Consider the following 18803-nt stretch of genomic DNA (forward strand, 5'->3'; position numbering starts at 1 on the left):
AAAAAAAATAAATAAAAACAATTTAAACATTATTCGTTTTACATTGAAATTTTGTATGCTATTAACTTTAAAACAACTAGTTTCAATCTGTTTGTTAAATACTTTATTGTTGTAATTAATTGTTATTAAATTGCTTTAAAATAAATATTGTTTGACTTGTATATATGCAAATGTTTCGAGTGATTGAAGTCAGGGGTCGGCAACATGCGGCCCGAGGGCCGCTTGCGGCCCTTTGCAACTTTTTGTGCGGCCCGCCAAAGCACTAATACAATTTTAGGAAAAATCAACAAATTTATGAAAAATAAGAAATTAAAGACAGAAACTCAACAGATGATTAAGGATAGAAGTTGCATGGACCTAAATATAAGAAACTTAATAAGGCATTAAGAAAAAGAATACACTAGATCAAAGATAAAAATGGAATCACTAAAACTACAAAAATAAGATAATAAAAAATATTGTTGAAGATTACTATTTATACAGAATTATACCTACTCATTCAGCGTAGCAAAACCAGAAAACTACGGTATGGAAATATTAAATGTAGGATCTGAAATACTACCAAAATTACTAACGAGGAAGTTATAAATGTCTTAAAATAGATGAAAAATGAATATACAGAGTGGGTTTTATGTATGGAACGCCTCAATTATCTTAGAAACGGCTTGCACGATTTTTATAAATTTTGTAAAGGTCTTGGATACGGCCGATATTATGGTGGTATTTACATTGTTGTCAGATCTTCCGTTTTTCTGAAAATTTAATAAACTTTCTTATTTCAAATGGGACACCCTGTATGTTTTTTACGTTTTGAAGTCCTTAAAAAAGACTGATTATTTTTTATGTAATATTCCCTATACCTAAATGCAGAAATTTCGGAGTTATTGCTACATTTATTTAACAAAAAATGTTCTTTAAAATTCTTCCCTAAAGTTATAATTGTTATAATTGTTATAATCAATTTAATACTGAAAACAACGAAAAATGACGATGATCAAAAACATAAATAAAAAACATTATTTTTGAAATCACGAAGGGACTAAATTAAATTTGACGCCTTCTTTTATCAGCTCCCCATGAGAATTTTGGTGGCATGTTTTATTCTAAAATATTATTTTTACGAAGAGTGTAAATGAATCGCTTATGAGAGAACGGGCGATGAACTTACGAGAGAACTGCATTAACAATTAAAAAACAATCTTTTAAAATGAAATAAGCTCAAACTGCGCATAATAAGGTTTGAACTTGAATTTAGGTTACAACAGTAATATTTTTTTACTTGGAATTTTGATCCTTGATAACAGTCATTTTTCGTTTTTTCAGTATAAAATTGTTTATAACTATTCACAAACGATCGACTTTAGAGAAAAATTACAAGGGACCTTTTTTATTTAAAATGATCCAAAGAACCTAAAATAATGTCTGGTCGGGCCAAGAAAATTGATTTTTATAACTTATTTTAAATTTTTTGTTAAATAAATATAGCAATAACGATGAAATTATGGCATTTAGGTATAGGGAATATTACATTCCCTAATTCTTGTTAGGTAGGAAATTAGGTAGGACACGTGACATGACAAAACTACGAAATGTGGACGAGAAACATTATACATCGGAGACCAGACGAGCACAACCTTAGTAGTGGAAGTCCACAAAAACGATGGCTAGACGATATCAAAGCACAAGTGGGGAGGGAGTAACTGGCACTAAATAATACAAAACAGAGAGAAGTGAAGAACTCATTGGAGGCCATTGTCCAGGAGTGGATGCAAACAGACTGAAGAAGAAGAAGACTATTTAAGTTACATTTGACTATGCCGTCCGCATAAAAGGTTTTATTTTGAACATGGCCCGCCATCCGAAAAAGGTTGTTTACATATTATATTGTTTTATTCCAGATTCAACAGATTACTACTTCGACCTCAACGCCTCAACTCCGTCATCTCACCAGCAACAACCATCATCACAACTCCACCGCCCCCAACAGTGGAGCCACGACAACCCCTGACGACGAGAGTCCTTCGTTGGGTGGCCACCAGTCAGAAGACGACGGATACATGAGCATGAACGGTCGAAAAGCTAAATTTAATTTGTCTTTTAAACCTCTGGCGGAACACCACGAAAACCCCCCGCCGCCGCTACTGTCACCACATCAATTAAGATCGCCTACGACACCTGTTAGACCTGGAGATCCGGATGATTTCCCGCCACCCCCCGAGGAGGCGCAGAGATTGATAGCTACGTTATTGCCTAAGTAAGTGTGAATTAATCATATAAATACATAAATTACTTCATAACTTCATTTTTTTTTTTTTAATAAATTTCACCCAGGCCCGGATCTAGGAACCGCGTAACCCCGCAATGCGGGGGGCCCCGACGCAAGAAACAAAACAAACTGTATTCATTTGAAAGGCTGATAAGAAATTGGTTACAAATTGAGATTTTGTTTTATGGTTTATATTGATAATGATAATTCATAATTTCCAACGTTAATTCCTACCTATTATTAAGTTATATTTACGTTAATAAAACATCAGTTATAGTCTAAGATCCAAAGGAGGACAAAATGCACCCATCTGCTTGCCGGATGAAACATTTTTGAAGATATTCTTCTTTAGCGGCGAATCGATTGAGGGTAAAATTGTACATTTACCGCGCGCCTGCGCACACTGACAGTATGTAGTTCATTGCTAATCTTTCAAGATAGGTATGTATGTATCTGTAACCGTGCAAATAAGTCATTAAAAGAATATTATATTAGTGGTTTTATTAAATGTATTATTTATTATAATTCTTGTGTTTTTGGATTAATAAAATATTATGTAAGCATAACATTTTTATAATACACTATATGTCGCCGTGTTGTGTAATTATATCCGAAACTTGCATATTTATTTCTAGTGCCTCGATGGAGTATGGGCCATTCCACGAACATACGCCTGTTTTGGATTACTTAGACAACGAATATTTTACTGTGCAACATAAGCAGTACGAAAGTAAATAGCGCTAATAATTATTCCAATAAACAACAATGTAATTTGCAATTTACTTTGGTTCTTCTTATTTTGTACAGTAAAATATTCGTTGTCGAAATAATCCAAAACAGGCGTATGTTCGTGGAATAGGGCATAGTTAGAAATGCGTTAGCACTGAGATTGGAAGGTTGCGGGTTCAATTCCCGGCGATTCATATTTTTTTTTTATTTTTGGTTGTTTTAATAAAAACTTTTTGAGAGTGGTAGATAAGAAAGTTAATACATAACATAAAATATATCAAATGTAAAGACTGAAAAAGTTTTGTACACACTTATGACAACAGGTGAACAGGGAAAGTGTACTTTTGAAATGTGTAAAACAAATAAATCCTAGCTGAGCGCTTTCGGCTTATAAAGCCATCTTCGGAGCTATGGTCAAAAGGTTCAAAATACCACTATGAAGAGAGATGGATCCCATGTACGATATACAAAAAATACTTCTATTACTTGTGCAGTTTTTAATGATGGAAAAAATATAGAAAAAAAAACCTTGTCTGTCTGTTGAAAAAAGGTGGCCAATTCTTGCTGTTCTTAGTCGGAAAAGTTGAAAAAACATATACAGCCTGTCACAATTAAGTCGGCATCATATGGGAAACTTTTTTATCCTTAGTTTTATGAAAAAAAGTTATTCTTTATAAAAAGTTGTGCATGGTCTAAAACTTAAAATACAACCATCACTGATCAATTTTTTTAAGCTGTATACGAGGTATGTCAAAAAAATATGAATTTTACTCAAGAGTAAAGCAGCTTTATTTTTCACAATATTGAAAATTGTTATGATGAAAAGTTGTTTGGAATTAAGAACTATATTTTAATATGCAATTTCATCCTTCTAATGGAAAAAACATTAATAACCAACATTATTTTCAGTTATTAAATCATGATAACTCTTTTATTATTAATTGTACGAAAAAAATATATACTTTGTAAACAGTTCTGCATGGTCAAAAGCCTTGAATACAACAATCTAATATCAAATTTGATCAATTTTATACGAGGTAGGTCAAATGAGATGAATTTCGATCAAGAATAAAGTACCTCTTCAATATTGTGAAAAATAACGGTATTTTATTTAAGTACTCTTGACCGAATTCATATTTTTTTATACACCTCGTATAAAATTGACAAAATTTGATATAACATGGTTGTAATTTATGTTTTAGACTATGCAGAACATTTTATACAGAATAACTGTTTTTCGTAAAATTAATCATAAAAGAGTTATCATATTTATTGAAATAACTGAAAATAATGTTGGTTATCCATAATTAAAAAACAAATTCAATTTTTTTCAATAAAAAGGATGAAATTGCATATTAAAATATAGTTCTTAATTCCAAACAACTTTTCATTATAACAATTTTCAATATTGTGAAAAGTAAAGCTACTTTACTCTTGAGTAAAATTCATATTTTTTGACATACCTCGTATACGGCTTAAAAAATATATAACTGATGGTTGTATTTTAAGTTATAGACCATGCACAACTTTTTATAAAGAATAACTTTTTTTCAGAAAACTAAGAATAAAAAAGTTTCCCATATGATGCCGACTTAATTGGACACGCTGTATATTACAAGCATAAAGGACTTTCACGAAAAACTACATTACATATAGCAAAAATGTGATCATGGTAAGGTCGAGAGACCTTACCATCTGATGTGTGCTATATGTAATGTAGTTTTTCGTGAAAGTCCTTTATGCTTGTAATATATGTTTTTCAACTTTTCCGACTAAGAACAGCAAGAATTGACCACCTTTTTTCAACAGACAGACAAGTTTTTTTTTTCTATATTTTTTTTATCATTAAAAACTGCACAAGTAATTAATAGAAGTATTTTTTGTATACCGTACATGGGATCCATCTCTCTTCATAGTGGTATTTTGAACCTTTTGACTATAGCTCCGAAGATGGCTTTATAAGCCGAAAGCGCTCAGCTAGGATTTATTTGTTTTACACACTTCAAAAGTACACTTTCCCTGTTCACCTGTAGAAAATATATCGACAGCGTTACCTCAATGAATGTCTAAAGAAAATATATACAAAATTCCAGGTGGGTCGGTCAAGTAGTTTTTGAGTTGTCAGTGTCTACAGCCTTTTTGGTCAGTGTCTACAGCCTTTGAAAAAAGCAGTTTTGAGGAAAAAGCGTTTAAAGTATTGTCAACTTTTATTTTCAATTTCTGTTTTATTTTCAGTTTGTCTGTCAAATCGTAAAATGATGCACACCGTAATATCTTTTTGAATCGCGGAGTAATTTACAAAAGAAAATGAGGGGAAGATAGGGATATTCAACACTATCTCCCTACCTTCGACTCGCTTTGCAGCATCTTCGCGTCAGCGCGCTTGAGCGTGGCAAGAAACGGTCAACAGCTGTTCTCATTTTCTTTTGTAAATTACCCCGCGATTCAAAAACATATTCCGTTATTGCATCACTTTCCGATTTGACAGACAAAAAAAATTTAAAATAAAAGTTGACAATACTTTAAAAGCATTTTTCTCAAAACTGCTTTTTTCAAAGCCTGTAGACATTGTAACTCAAAAACTACTTGACCAACTGACCTGGAATTTTGTTCATATTTTCTTTAGACATTCCTTGAGGAAACACTGTCGAGATATTTTTTCTTTATGCGTATATTTTGTTTAACAATAATAAATATGTTGATTTTCACTCTTTTTTCTGTAAAAAATTTCGTTGTTTTGACTTCTGAGTGATAGTAAAAAGTCAAAGATCATTAAAACTAAAAAAAACTTGACAGCGTTACCTCGAGAAACTCATAACTTAATAAAATCTTTTTAAATTTTTTGTCTACCCTGATTAAATGATAAATTTTGATGATCACCGCAAAATTAATTGTTTTTTTGAGATGTCTTTAAAAATTTGCCACCGTTGGCTTATTTTTCAATATTTTTTCTTTAATTTTTTTTGAATATTCTTTGAATTATACTTAATATGCTTATTTAATTTAAAAATAAAATTATTCTCTTATACTTTCAAAAAAAATTCACAAAAAAAATGTTGAATTCAACCCCTACGGCCCCTCTTAAGGATAGCTATGACACGATTTTGATAGGCAACCCATGCTGGTCTACTTATTAGTCGCATTGTCTTCATTGACAGGTGAATCCGATATGACTTTGAAGAAGTTGAATCCAACAAGATGGGCTTCAAGAATCTATTTTGGCAACAAAATTAGATTCCCAGATGTTATGAAAGAACTAAGAAGGATTTTACTTGAAAAACCTGACAAAATTGCAGAAGCCAACAGATTTCGCCAATGACTAAAAGCAACGATTCTATCTAAGATATTCATTCAATTGAATACCTCTTCTAAAATACTTCAAGGTAAAGAAACATATCTGGAAAAAGCTGTGAAGACTCTAAAAACGAGTAAAGATCGTTTACAGAACATTCGAGAAGACTGCCCAACTATAAAAAAGAGCTACTTATCTTGCTTCCAAGTAGCAGGTAGGTCCAGTGTTTGCTAGGTACCCGACAGAGCAAAGTGAAAAGGCATTTTGATGAATTAGCCGAGGACCATAGATTTTATGATGAAGGGAACTCTTTTCAGGTCAAAGTGTTCTATGCTTTTTTAGATATGGTCAATGGTCAGATTGTATAACGATTAAATTCTCTGCAGGACGTAGTTGATACATTTTCATGCAGCATATTTCCTACTGTGCTTGTAAAACTGACAGAGGAAGAAACTGTGCAAAAAGGAAAAAAGGTTCAAAAGAAGTAATGACCTACTGTTATTTTTGACGTTGCTTGTTTCGGTTGCAGCAACTGAAAGATCATGTTCAGTGTTAAAGCGAATTAAAAGTTATTTAAAAAGTGGTATAGGTCAGAAGAGATTAAGTGGCCTTGGATTATTGGCAATCAACTCAGAGGAAGCTGCCCAACTTGACAGGATAGGAGGAAAATACTAATACAAAATTTTGCAACAGTGCAATTTTGAAAGAATACAGTGCAACTGTGTAAATACGAAAGAAAAATCTAAAATAGTAAAAAAAATAAGCGGAATCCGTTAATCTGTTCACGAAAAAATCAACTATGAAAATTAGCATAATTTCCTATATCCCTAACTTATGCTTCGCAGTATAGTCCAGCACAACTTATTTAGCAATACTTACAAGTACAAAAGTTTTCAAAAAAAATATACCTACTTCAAAAACAGACTCAAAATAAAATATGCAATATTTTTGTGTGTAAGTGTATATTTTTAAATTCTAAAAAATGTAACTCCGATATTTTATTTGTAAACAATTAATAGTGTTTCTTAAATAGACAAAATACACAAAAAAACTTACAAGAATAGCTTGTTGAGTTAATTATCGTAGATCACTATAAAAATGTACGCCTATGATAAAAACTGGTTAGTGTTGGCATTGCCACTTTTTTAGGTTAGGTTTAAAGTAAACATTGAATAGTATTGTCAAATTTTAAGTATGAAAAATCAATTAAAGTTAGGACGTCTAAAGGAAACTTACTAAAATGTTTTAAAAAGTTGTCACACGTCTATCGATATATTGCACATGAATTAAATTATTTAAGTAAACGTACAGCCATTGTCGTTTTCAGAAGATACACACAAACTATTCTTATGTCAACAATTTTCTTGTGTCAGTTTTTATTAAAAAAATTCATATGTATCCTTTCACACCTGAAGAAACCGATAGCAGCGTCAAATGTCAAATAGAAAAAGTCAAAACTATGTCTGGTAAATCACCCAATTCTCATAAAAATGAGTTTTTTGTATTTTCTGACGTAAAAACGGCTCTGCCGTCTTTAAATTCTGCAGTAAGTACGACCAAAGATGTTGGAATACAAAACGGAACTGGAGGTATATTACTTTCATCAGCTTTATCCGTTGAACATGACAAAATGGAAGGTATATCAAAATTTTCTAATGTAGTTGCCACAAGTCGATGTGAAGACGTTACTTTTCCTGACACTGAAACCACTATGCCCTTGTCCGAAATCTCACCGTCCTTGAAAATTAAGAAAAGAGGAAAAGAACGCAGATATACACTAAATAAGAATAAGAAACAGAAAGACAAAAAGTGTGATGAAAAAGATGACGACTGGATAGATGATTGCATGTACTATACTCTACAATGCTGTGAGTGTATTATTATATGATCTTATTGTTCAGTTGGTAGTTGTAAGAGAAAAGTTTGTCTTTAGTCAATTCTGTTAAATATTTCAATGATGTAAGCTTTCGTTTTGTAGTAAATAAAATATTAAAGCCAAGTATTTTTTTGCTTTATTTGTTGTTTCTTAATAAATGTTATGCAAGCATCTGCTATTTTCATCCAATATGTATTAAGTTTATATTATCTATGTAGTCTAAAACAAGCCAGAAACAACATCTTTTATTTGTGGATCTCACAGAAGCGTATGACACGATTCCTGTGAGAAAGCTGCGGCAATCTCTTGAACGATCTTCGTTAAATATAGCACGACCATCGCCGCTATCAAACAATTATACAATAAAGCAATATCAAAATTAAAACTAAACAACACCTTATCAGAAGAATTTCCAGTAACAAAAGGATTACGACAAGGAATGCGCCTCTCTACAATAATATTTAATATCTATTTAAATGAAGCACTAAAAACTGGAGAAGATCTTGTTCAGGAATGGAGATCCAACTTGATAACGATACAACATTGTATACTCTACACTTTGCGGACGACCAAGTCGTAGTAGCAGCAGATAAGGACGATTTAAATTTCATGACGATACGGTTATTTCAAACATAATATGAAGAGTGGGGCTTTTCTGTAAATAGAAACAAAACACAATACGGAATCACAATCAAGAACTGTGAGGAATATATGAGGCCATGAGAACCAGAGTGGCCTAACTGATAGAACATTACATAATGAAGGAAAATGATCAGAGGCTAACAATGTCCGACTGTTTTAGTAATTGTATGTTGACCAAGAATCATCTCGATTATCTCGAATCATAATTGATTAGTCTTCAAGATTAGCTTCTGCTCCAAAATAAGTATCCAATGAAATTAAAGCAAACATCATTACCAGGAAAGCACCTGGGTTTGATTTGATTACTGTGAAAACCTTCAAACAACTGACTTAGTAAAGCTGACATATCTTATAAATGCCTTATTCAGATTAAGATAAATATACTCCCAACATATGGAAAGTGGCTAGGTCATAATGATCCTTAAACCTAGAAAACAGCCAAATACCATCCTTAAAATTTCCTTACTACCTGTAATTTCGAAGTTATACGAGAAGATATTGCTAAAATAACTTCTCATAGACGCTAAGGCTTTAATTCCATCTTCCATCACACCAGTTTGAGTTTCGAGAAAACCATTGAACTTATCGACACGTCCATAGAATAACGGATATAATAGAGAGTTCACTAGAAGGAAAGAAAGATTTTTGCCACGTCTTCTTCAACGTGGTGTAAGTGTTTGATAAAATATGGCACGAAGGACTTAAATATAAATTAAGCAGTATTCTGCCAAGTAAATAAACAGAATTATTGGGGACATAATATGTAATATCGTACATTTCAATAGAGTTTTTACGGTTAAGCAAGAAGACGCCTCATCATCATCATGCAACCTCTTCTGTCCACTGCTGGACATAGGTCTCTTCCATTCTTCGCCACTCTTCACGGTTCTGTGCTTCTTGTTGCCATTTCTTGGATGAAGAAGAAGCCTACCGGGAACTAAAAGAAATCAATGCAGGTCTACCGCAAGTAAGGTAGTGTGATAGGACCAGTCCCATACCTATTATGCACTAGTGATATTCCTGAATTATTACATAACACAATAACTGCCTTTGCTGCTGATAGAATAGAAATATGCTTTATTGTCATTGAAAATTATACAATTTTATGGACAAAGCTTAACATAGATTCACGAAAAAGATATACATAACAATAACAATAACAAATACAATTTTATAAAATTAGATAAATCGTCAATAAAAAAAAATATATAAACAAGTTAAAAAAAAGTGAAGTAAAAAAACAAAAACCAATATATTGCAAAATTACTATAAATTGCAAAATTGAACCTACAACATAATATAATAAAACACAAACAAAGGAACTAATAAGTTTAAGCTGCTGTATGTGACACCCAAATATAGATAAATACACTTTAGTTACTTGTACATTACTGTGATTTCTTAGTTAGTCATTAAGAAACTCTTCTACTGAATAATATGGTCTTTTAGATAAATGAGCTTTTGTCATTTTACGGAACTTGAGAAAGGATGTTGCAGATTTAAGTTGTAAAGGGAGATGGTTGTATAGTTTTTTTGCGGAATATAGTATAGATTTCTTTACTAACTCAGAAGACGGGATCGGTAAATAGACATCAAAAGTTGAATTTCTGGTGGAGTAGTCATGATGAGGCCTTGCTGGAAAGACATGCATGTGTTTACGAATTAAGCAAACAGTTTCTAAAATATACAAAGATGGAAGGGTTAAAATTTCGTGATCTTTAAAGTAACTTCTGCAATGGGTTGTTCTTCTGAGACCAAACAGATATCTTATTGCTCTTTTTTGTAATTTGAAAATAACATCAAATTGGGCAGCTGTACTAGACCCCCAAAAAGGAAGACCATATCGAAGATGAGACTCGAATAAAGAAAAATATGTTATTTTAGAAGATGCTAAATTGAGTTCCTTCGAAACAGATCTTATGGCATAGCAGGCCGAGGCGAGTTTCTTACTTAACAAATCGATATGAAGGGACCATTTGAGGTTGCTGTCTAAAAGAATACCAAGAAATTTTACAGAATCAACGGTAGAGATCTGGCTGCTATTCACAAGCAGGGGTTGAAGAGCACCTTTATATGATAATGCTACCGTTTTATCCACGTTAAAGGAGAGTAAATTAGAGTCAGACCAGGTTTTTATCGTAAGAAGATCAGAAGTTATAGTTGCATGAAGAGTTGCAATAGTTGAGTTGCTCCAAGTGATACTGGTATCATCATCAAAAAGAAAAATTTTTCCATCGATTTTTAAATTAGTGATGTCATTTATAAAGATCAGGAAAAGTAGAGGACCCAATACTGAACCTTGTGGTACTCCACATATAATGTTTTTGAGACTAGAGTCAGTATCATTTGCTCTAACCAATTGTTTCCTATTATCTAAGTAAGATTTAAACCAATTCAAAGAAATACCTCGAATTCCATAGTAATTAAGTTTTTTAATCAAAATGTTGTGATTTACACAATCAAAAGCTTTGGAATAGTCACAGAAAACAGTGGCAGTATAAAGATTATTGTTTAGTGCTTGGTAGACCTCGTGAAGTACAGAAAACATGGCATCAGTTGTACATTTATTAGTTAAGAAGCCGAACTGATTTTGTGATAAAATATTGTTATCAAAGAGAAAGGACATAAGTCGGGTTTTTATGAGCCTCTCAATAATTTTGGAGAGTACCGGTAGTAGGGCAATAGGTCTATAGTTGCAGGCATTAGATTTTTCGCCACCTTTATGAAGAGGAATAATAATGGCTGTCTTTAGGCACTCTGGAAATTTACCGTTTTCAAAGGAATCATTAATTAGTGACACGAGGAGTTCTAACACATTATCTGTGAGATTTGAGAAGATTTTTATAGATAGTCCATCAGTACTACAAGATGATTTGCTTTTGATACTATTGATCGTTTGGATCAATTCAGATTTATAGATTGGTCTTATAAAGAATGAATTCGAGACAATTTCTGAATTAGGGAGATAGGAAATGGGATCTTGTTGAGACTGAATAGTGGATGTTATATTTTTACTCACGTTAATGAAGTATTCGTTTAGATTTTCAGGGTTTGGAAGGGCAAATGTTTGAGCTGCGTGGGTTTTGTTTCGAAGATCGTTTATTATGGACCAAGTTTCTTTTGCAACACTTTTGGAGCTTCCCAGACGATTTTGATAGTAGGCTTTTTTAGCTGATTTGATGAGTTTTAAGTATGTGACTCTGTAATTGGTGATATATTGAGTGACAGAGACGTTGGTAGTAAATTTCTTGATATAAAGTAGTGAACGCATATTTTTTGCTGATATGCGGATACCTTTGGTAGTCCAGGGTTTGCGACGTTTTGGCTTAATCGTAATTAAAGGAAATGCCTTATTGAAGATACAGACAAGCTTCTCCAAAAAATCACTGAAATTATAGTCCACGTCCGTAGAAGGAAAATGCCAGTCAGAAGTTAAACATAAATTTTGAAATTTATGAAAATTCCGAGCGGAAAAAATCCTACCTAAACGTCGGGTTTTCGAGGAGGGTTTGCTGAAGATGTTAAATTTCGTATATACTGCTTCATGATCCGATAGGTCCGCATTAATAACTGTAGAGCAAACATCAAGGGGTGAGAAATCGGAGACAATATAATCAATTATGGTAGATGTAGTTTTTGTAATCCTTGTAGGAGAATTAACGTGCATGGAGAGACCATATGATTCAAATATGTTGACCAAGAACATTTGGGTAGCACAAGCAGCAGCATAATTTATGTTGAAGTCTCCGCATATAATTTTTCTGCTTTTGTGAGGCAAGTCATCTAACAAATTTAGCAGGTTCTGAAAAAATAGTTCCACGGAAGAGTCAGGTGATCTATAGATGCAAATAATGTAAAGATTAAGATTTTTATTAAAAACTAAGGAAAATTCAAAGAAGGCTTCATTCAACAAAAAGTCATATTTTGTTATCAGAGAAAAATCATTGTTTGCAGAAAGAATTAGGGTGCCTCCATGAGCTGAGTTTGGACGATCATACCTAGCAATTGTGGTATAATTCTCTACAAAAAAAGGCTCGTTAACTGCAAGCCAGTGTTCTGTAACAGCAACTATCTGGGAAAATCCTAATTCCTCTAGAAACAAAAACAATTCGTCAGTTTTATTTCTTATAGAACGAATATTAATCAGAACCATACTAAAGTTGTCATCACTAAAATTATTCGAGGTTTCTAGTTCCTCAGAACACGTCGTATTATTTAAAAATTTCGTCTTGGAGAGCTAGTGGAATAATAATTTCGGTGACATTCCCTTGATTTTTGCAGGTGAATAATTCTTTCCGAAGTGAGAAAAGACCTAAAAGCAGCAAGATCAGCGTCTACTTCATCTGCACCGATTCCATAAGCATCGTTATTCTAGAAGAATTTTTCTTAGATCTTCATTCTTAGTCGGAAGTCCTTCGGAAGCCAGAAAGAGTTTAACACTTGTGTTGGTATACCCATCATAAAATACTGATGCAGGTTGGTCGTGTAGAAAAGCAAGATGAATTTTAATGGCCTTCAAGATATCCGGTTCCCTTAATCTGGCTAAAAGATATCGACTATTCGAGTTATTGGTCAATCTAACTCTTGGTGGGGTCAAAGGATCCAGATTTATCGATGGTTCTAAAGTATCCTTCTTAATGAAATTAATATGAGAACGGAAAGGATCTTTAGATTTGCACATTGCAATGGCCTGCTTGTCTGTCAGTATATTTGTGGTATCAACTTCATTCTTGTTGTTACTTGGAATGGTAATTGGATTTTCCAAGTTAACCGTGCTTCTGATGTTCTTCTGATTTATATCTGTCTCAGATGAAGTCGTTGGTTCGGAGTATAAGGATTCTGTAGACCACTTAACGTTTACACCCGGTGGCCAAATTTCTTTATTAAATAATAAGTCAATAGATGTTTTAGACTTAATACCTATTTTGAATGAGGAGCCAGTATCTGAGTTGGCATCTTTAAGGAGGGCGTAACATCTTATAAATTCCTTGATACCTAGCTTCTCTTTAATGTAATGAACTACTTGTATAGGTGTGTATATTGGGGCTAAGTTGCTAATGACGACAAAGTGACATTTATCTTGTGCAATTTTTGTTTTTTTGACTGTACTGGTTTCAAAATGCTGGGTGTCTTCAGTTTGGGTACTTGAAGTGGCATATACTATGTTTTTCTTCGATACCCCTTTCTTCGTTGGTATAGTAGGTAGTTTGTTGGAAAGATTACACATTTGATTAGATATTTCACTGATGTGTGAAGAGAGCCTCTCTAATCCCAACTTTATCTCAGATGAATGTGTATCTTGGACTTGTATTTTAATCGTGTCATTTGAACAGCCGAAAAAAACTGACGATATATTGAAAATATCTTGTTCCATCTGCCTTATGGATTTTAAAAGATACTCAGGATTTAACAAGTTATTTAATTTATGAATCTCGTCAATTTTTTTTATAAGATAGTCTAATTTGTCGTCATTTTTTGCTAATAAATCATATGTCTCTATAAATACAGGCAAATTATCTGTGAGTTTTTTAGTAACTTGAAGTAAGGCGTCAAAGTTCTCTTGTGGTATTTGATTTTTTGTTAAATTTGTTACTTTTTCATTTAAACATCTGAGGCTAGGTGAATCACATAATGTACAGAAATATTTTAAATGGGCATTTTTTGGATCTAGTAGAGTTTTTGAGACGGTTTTATTGAGACCAGAACACTTGAGACAAAAATATCGTCTACAGTCCCCATGACAACGTATCTTATATTTGTCGTTTTCGGAAAATTCAATCAAGCAAATATCACAATTGTAGATCATGGTGGTCAAGGTTAAGCAATATTTAATTGGGTCGTTGAATGTTAAAAAAGTAAACAAAATGTAGAATAGTCAAACAAATCTGGTAACACTTACAACGAGTTTAGTTACACAACACTCCAAAACAATAACAAAAACACTTAAACAAATTTGAGTAAGTCGGTCGTGATGACAACCAAAACAAAACACAACTGGTCACATCGACGACTGAAAACGAACTGATACTGCCGTCTTGACCATAGGTGAAGACAATGATGAAGCAGCAAGAAAACTTGGTTAGACTTAACGATTGGACTAAATGCTGTAGAATTAAATTAAACAAAATGAAGTCAAGAAAAAACAATACGGTCCTGCTAATGTATACCATACGCCGACGCCACACCATATGCCGATTCCGCAAGATATTTTGGCATTACAGGCTACGCTGGAGTGTCCATCTTAAAAAGAAAACAGAACAGCTAAACAGCAAGTATAAAAAATGTATTATCTATGGGGAAGACAATGCACTCTGTCAATCTACAACAAATACTTTTGAATAAACATATTTTATACATATGGCATCCATATATAAGATTGTGCTAGTCAAAGTAATTTAGACATCTTCCTGCTATTCCAAAACAAAGTGCCTTGGTAATATAGTAGTCCAAAGTACTCCTTGGTAATATAGTAACAGTGACCTCCAAGGGACTTAGTAATGGTTACTGTTAACAAGACCATTGAAAAAGTTACCAAGAGTCACGAACAACGACTTCTTCAACACGTCAATGTTAAGACCATCCAGCCCCTCGACAACACGGATCTGGCTAGAATACTCAAGAGAAAGAAACCCTTCGAGTTAGTTAAATGAAAAGCAAAGTAAAGTGCAAGTTATGGTAATACTGGTTAATATTTGTGCAATAAATTAAGAGAACCTAATATAAGTTATACTAGTGAGATTGTCCTTATTATTAAATTTTTAGTAGGAATTTAGGCTAACAAAAAGTTGCTCATTCATAATATTTTTTGTTCAGTTTCTAATGTTCTTAAGCATGTTATTGGTAAAAAATATTTATCAATGTTTAACTAATATTAATATCGCTTTTAACTTGTAAGAATTTTTATATTATCATATTTAACTTTGTTTTCAGGGTTTCACCTACCCATCGCCCTTCAAAATCCCGCAGTGGTAGCGTTAATTCCGTAACAGGAGGCAGTGGAGGCAGAAGCCACCGGTCTTTTCCACTCACTCAACTGCCCCCGCGTATGGACACTATCCCACCCCCGCAACGGTTTCAAAATGATAATAGTGCCGCTCCCATCATCAACGGGTTACCTCTAGATCCCGTACATACTGCCACGCAAACAACATTGGTGAGTATTAATAGGTATATCAATATAAATTTGCTATTTATTGGATATAGGCCTGGATCCAGCGTACCAAAAAAGTTTATTAATAACAAGCTGAAAATTTGTTAATAGCTTAACGGTGTCTAGTCAGACAAACTTTGACGTATGGGAACACTGGAGCAGGGGAAGTTTTAATTGTGGAACAGGTTAAATATTTGGAACGTCAGGCTACGAAAACATCCCATGTATTTTGGCGGACAGAAATTCCAATTGATTTGTTACCCTTTCATTAAACTCTCATGCAAAAATCAGACTGCTATTTATCACCAACATAATTCCTGTCATTTGACATATTCTACGTGTCAGACTTATTAAAATCCTCAAAATAATTGTCGGACAAATATTTTTTCATATATTATATAAAGGTTGCTATTGAATAAACTTGAAAACAACCTGCTAGTTTTCACAATCATTAACTTGTCAGGATGACACGTTCCACAATTAAAACTTCCCCTGTTCCAGTGTTCTCGTACATCGTGCTCGTACATCAAAGTTTGTCCGACTAGACACCGTTAAGCTATTAACAAGTTTTCAGCCTGCTATTAATAAACTTTTTTTTGGTACGCGGGATCCTGGTCTAATAGGTATATCAATATAAATTTGCTATATTGGATATCCTGGTCGAGTCTTACATGATGAAAATGTATATTTTAAAATGAGAGCTATAAAGCTATTTTACGAGATTTGTAATTATAACAAAATATAAATAAACATGACATGGTTAGTAATATGTACCAATAAATTTAAGTACTTCTTGGAGAGGCTGTAATAAAACTACCATCCGATTTTATGTACATACTTTGTTTATTATGAATAAGACATGATGCTACAACTACCAAAATAGTATCTACGTTTTTCCTATAAAAAATCGAACGTTTACATATTAGTACGTTCTGTAAAGGTAAAAGGTGAAATATTGCAAAACCTCTAAATTTTAAAAAACCGCTTGGATTGACATGAAATTTGGCATACACATAGCTAACAAGTCATAGAAAAAAAGTGATATTGTGCCGATGTGTGATTTTGGCCCAGGGGGGAGTTTCACCCCCTTTTGGGGGTGAAAAATATATGTTCGAAATAAGTACGGAAATGGATAAAATGACTAGTTCTAAGCAATTTTTGTTCTATAAAGTTTTTTCACCAAGTTAATTCGATTGTTTGCGAGTGAATATGTTAATTTTTCTACAAAATAACCACGTTTTCAGACGGGTTTTCGCAAATAAACTCAAAAAGTAAGTATTTGATCGAAAAAAAAATTCTTATCAAAAATATAGCACGTAAAAAAGTGAAAAACATGGTGTAGGTATATATAAGGTGACTATACCTAGTAAAAGCAGAGTTATAACTAATGAAAAATAGGTTCATATTCGTCAAATTCCAAATCGAATGTTTTAACGTGCCATAACCAAAAAACGAAGCACTTTTTTGGGGAAAACTCATTTTAACTTTTTAAAGTGTTTAAAAAATGCTTATTTTTTTTTTAAATAGCACCAAAAGTAAACAAGTTACTCTCAAAATAAAGTTGGTCCCTTTTTTTGGTAAGAAATCGGGAAAATCACCGCCTAATTAGCATTTCAAATAAACTTAATTGTTATCACTTCACAGTTTTTTACTCGCGTATGTATTGATCATACGATCTGTAAGTTTCATCGGTTCAAAGCCCTTATTTTTGAAAGAGCTGTAGTTAAAAGGGCTTGAACGAGTCACTTATCACGAGTGTATGCAAATTTAGAAACACCGAATCTTAACCAATTTTTTGTCTTACAGAAAAACAAAAAAATACAAAATATTCAGAAAAGTAAAGACGACTTTTTTTATTGTTTAAGATTTTTGGTATCTCTAATCATTTTTAAGTTATTTTGAAAAAAAGCATTTTTTTTCAAAATTAAAATTTTTAAAAATTTTACTTTAAAACCAAATTTTTTTAAAAATAAGCACTTTGAATCGATGAAACTTACAGATCATATAAACACAACATAAGTAAAGTGACTTGTGAAGCGGTAACGATTAATTTCATTTAAGTTGTTAATTGGGGGGAGGGGGGATCTTCCTGATTTTTTTTGCCAAAACAAAAGGGACCAACTTTATTTTGAGCGTAACTTGCTTACATTTCATGCTAAAAAATTTTTTATAGAAACAGAAATAAAGCTTTTTTAACCACTTTAAAAAATTTGTAATGTGTTTTCCCCAAAAATGCTTCATTATTTGGATATTTCACATTGAATTATTCTATTTGGAATTTTTCGAATATGAAAATATTTTTCATTAGCTATAACTCTACTTTTGCTAGGTATAGAGACCTAATATATATACCGTTTTTTTTTTCACTTTTTTATAAGAATTTATTTTTTACTAAGAATATTTTTTTCGACAAAATGCTTACGTTTTGAGTTATTTGCGAAAAACCGTCTAAAAACGTGGTTATTTTGTTGAAAAATGAACATATGCACTTGCAAATAACTCGAAAAGTATTGCTTTGGTGAAAAAACTCGATAGAACATAAGTCGGGACTTATCTTGGACATATTTTTTTTCACCTCCGAGATGGGGTGAAAGTCATCCCCAGCGCAAAAGCTTACATCGGCACCATATCACTTTTTTTCTTTGACACGTTAGCTATGCGTATGCCAAATTTCATGTCAATCCAAGCGGTTCTTTAAAATTTACAGCAAAAACCGTAAAAGAAAGGTGACTTCTATTAACGCAAAAAGCGGCAAAACTACACATAATGACGACCTAACAAATGTACTGGGAAAATTCGCCATAGGTTAGAGAAACGAAAGAGGAGACTAATAAATAACTATTCTATC

General features: G+C 32.7%; 2 protein-coding genes across 2 annotated transcripts in view; both read left to right on the forward strand.

Moving 5' to 3' along the window:
• LOC126890184 (uncharacterized) overlaps nucleotides 1-18803 on the forward strand; it is a gene marked incomplete at its 5' end in the record, with an annotated part of 88972 nt that overhangs the window by 14299 nt on the left and 55870 nt on the right. Inside the window, 2 exons of the mRNA XM_050659039.1 lie at nucleotides 1899-2254; nucleotides 15736-15958. Of these exons, the coding sequence (XP_050514996.1) occupies nucleotides 1899-2254; nucleotides 15736-15958 (579 nt within the window). The remainder of the gene's footprint in view (nucleotides 1-1898; nucleotides 2255-15735; nucleotides 15959-18803) is intronic.
• On the forward strand, nucleotides 7448-8289 carry LOC126889320 (uncharacterized). Its single transcript, XM_050657542.1, has one exon. It carries the CDS (start codon nucleotides 7681-7683, stop codon nucleotides 8173-8175), a length of 495 nt encoding a protein of 164 aa, XP_050513499.1. The 5' UTR covers nucleotides 7448-7680; the 3' UTR covers nucleotides 8176-8289.

This window comes from Diabrotica virgifera, chromosome 8, assembly GCF_917563875.1.
Source record: "Diabrotica virgifera virgifera chromosome 8, PGI_DIABVI_V3a".
NCBI classification, from domain to species: Eukaryota; Metazoa; Arthropoda; class Insecta; order Coleoptera; family Chrysomelidae; genus Diabrotica; species Diabrotica virgifera.

Bases quoted from the DNA above. Each gene is read 5' to 3' on its own strand.
- LOC126889320 (XM_050657542.1), top strand. From the start codon at position 7,681: ATGTATCCTTTCACACCTGAAGAAACCGATAGCAGCGTCAAATGTCAA.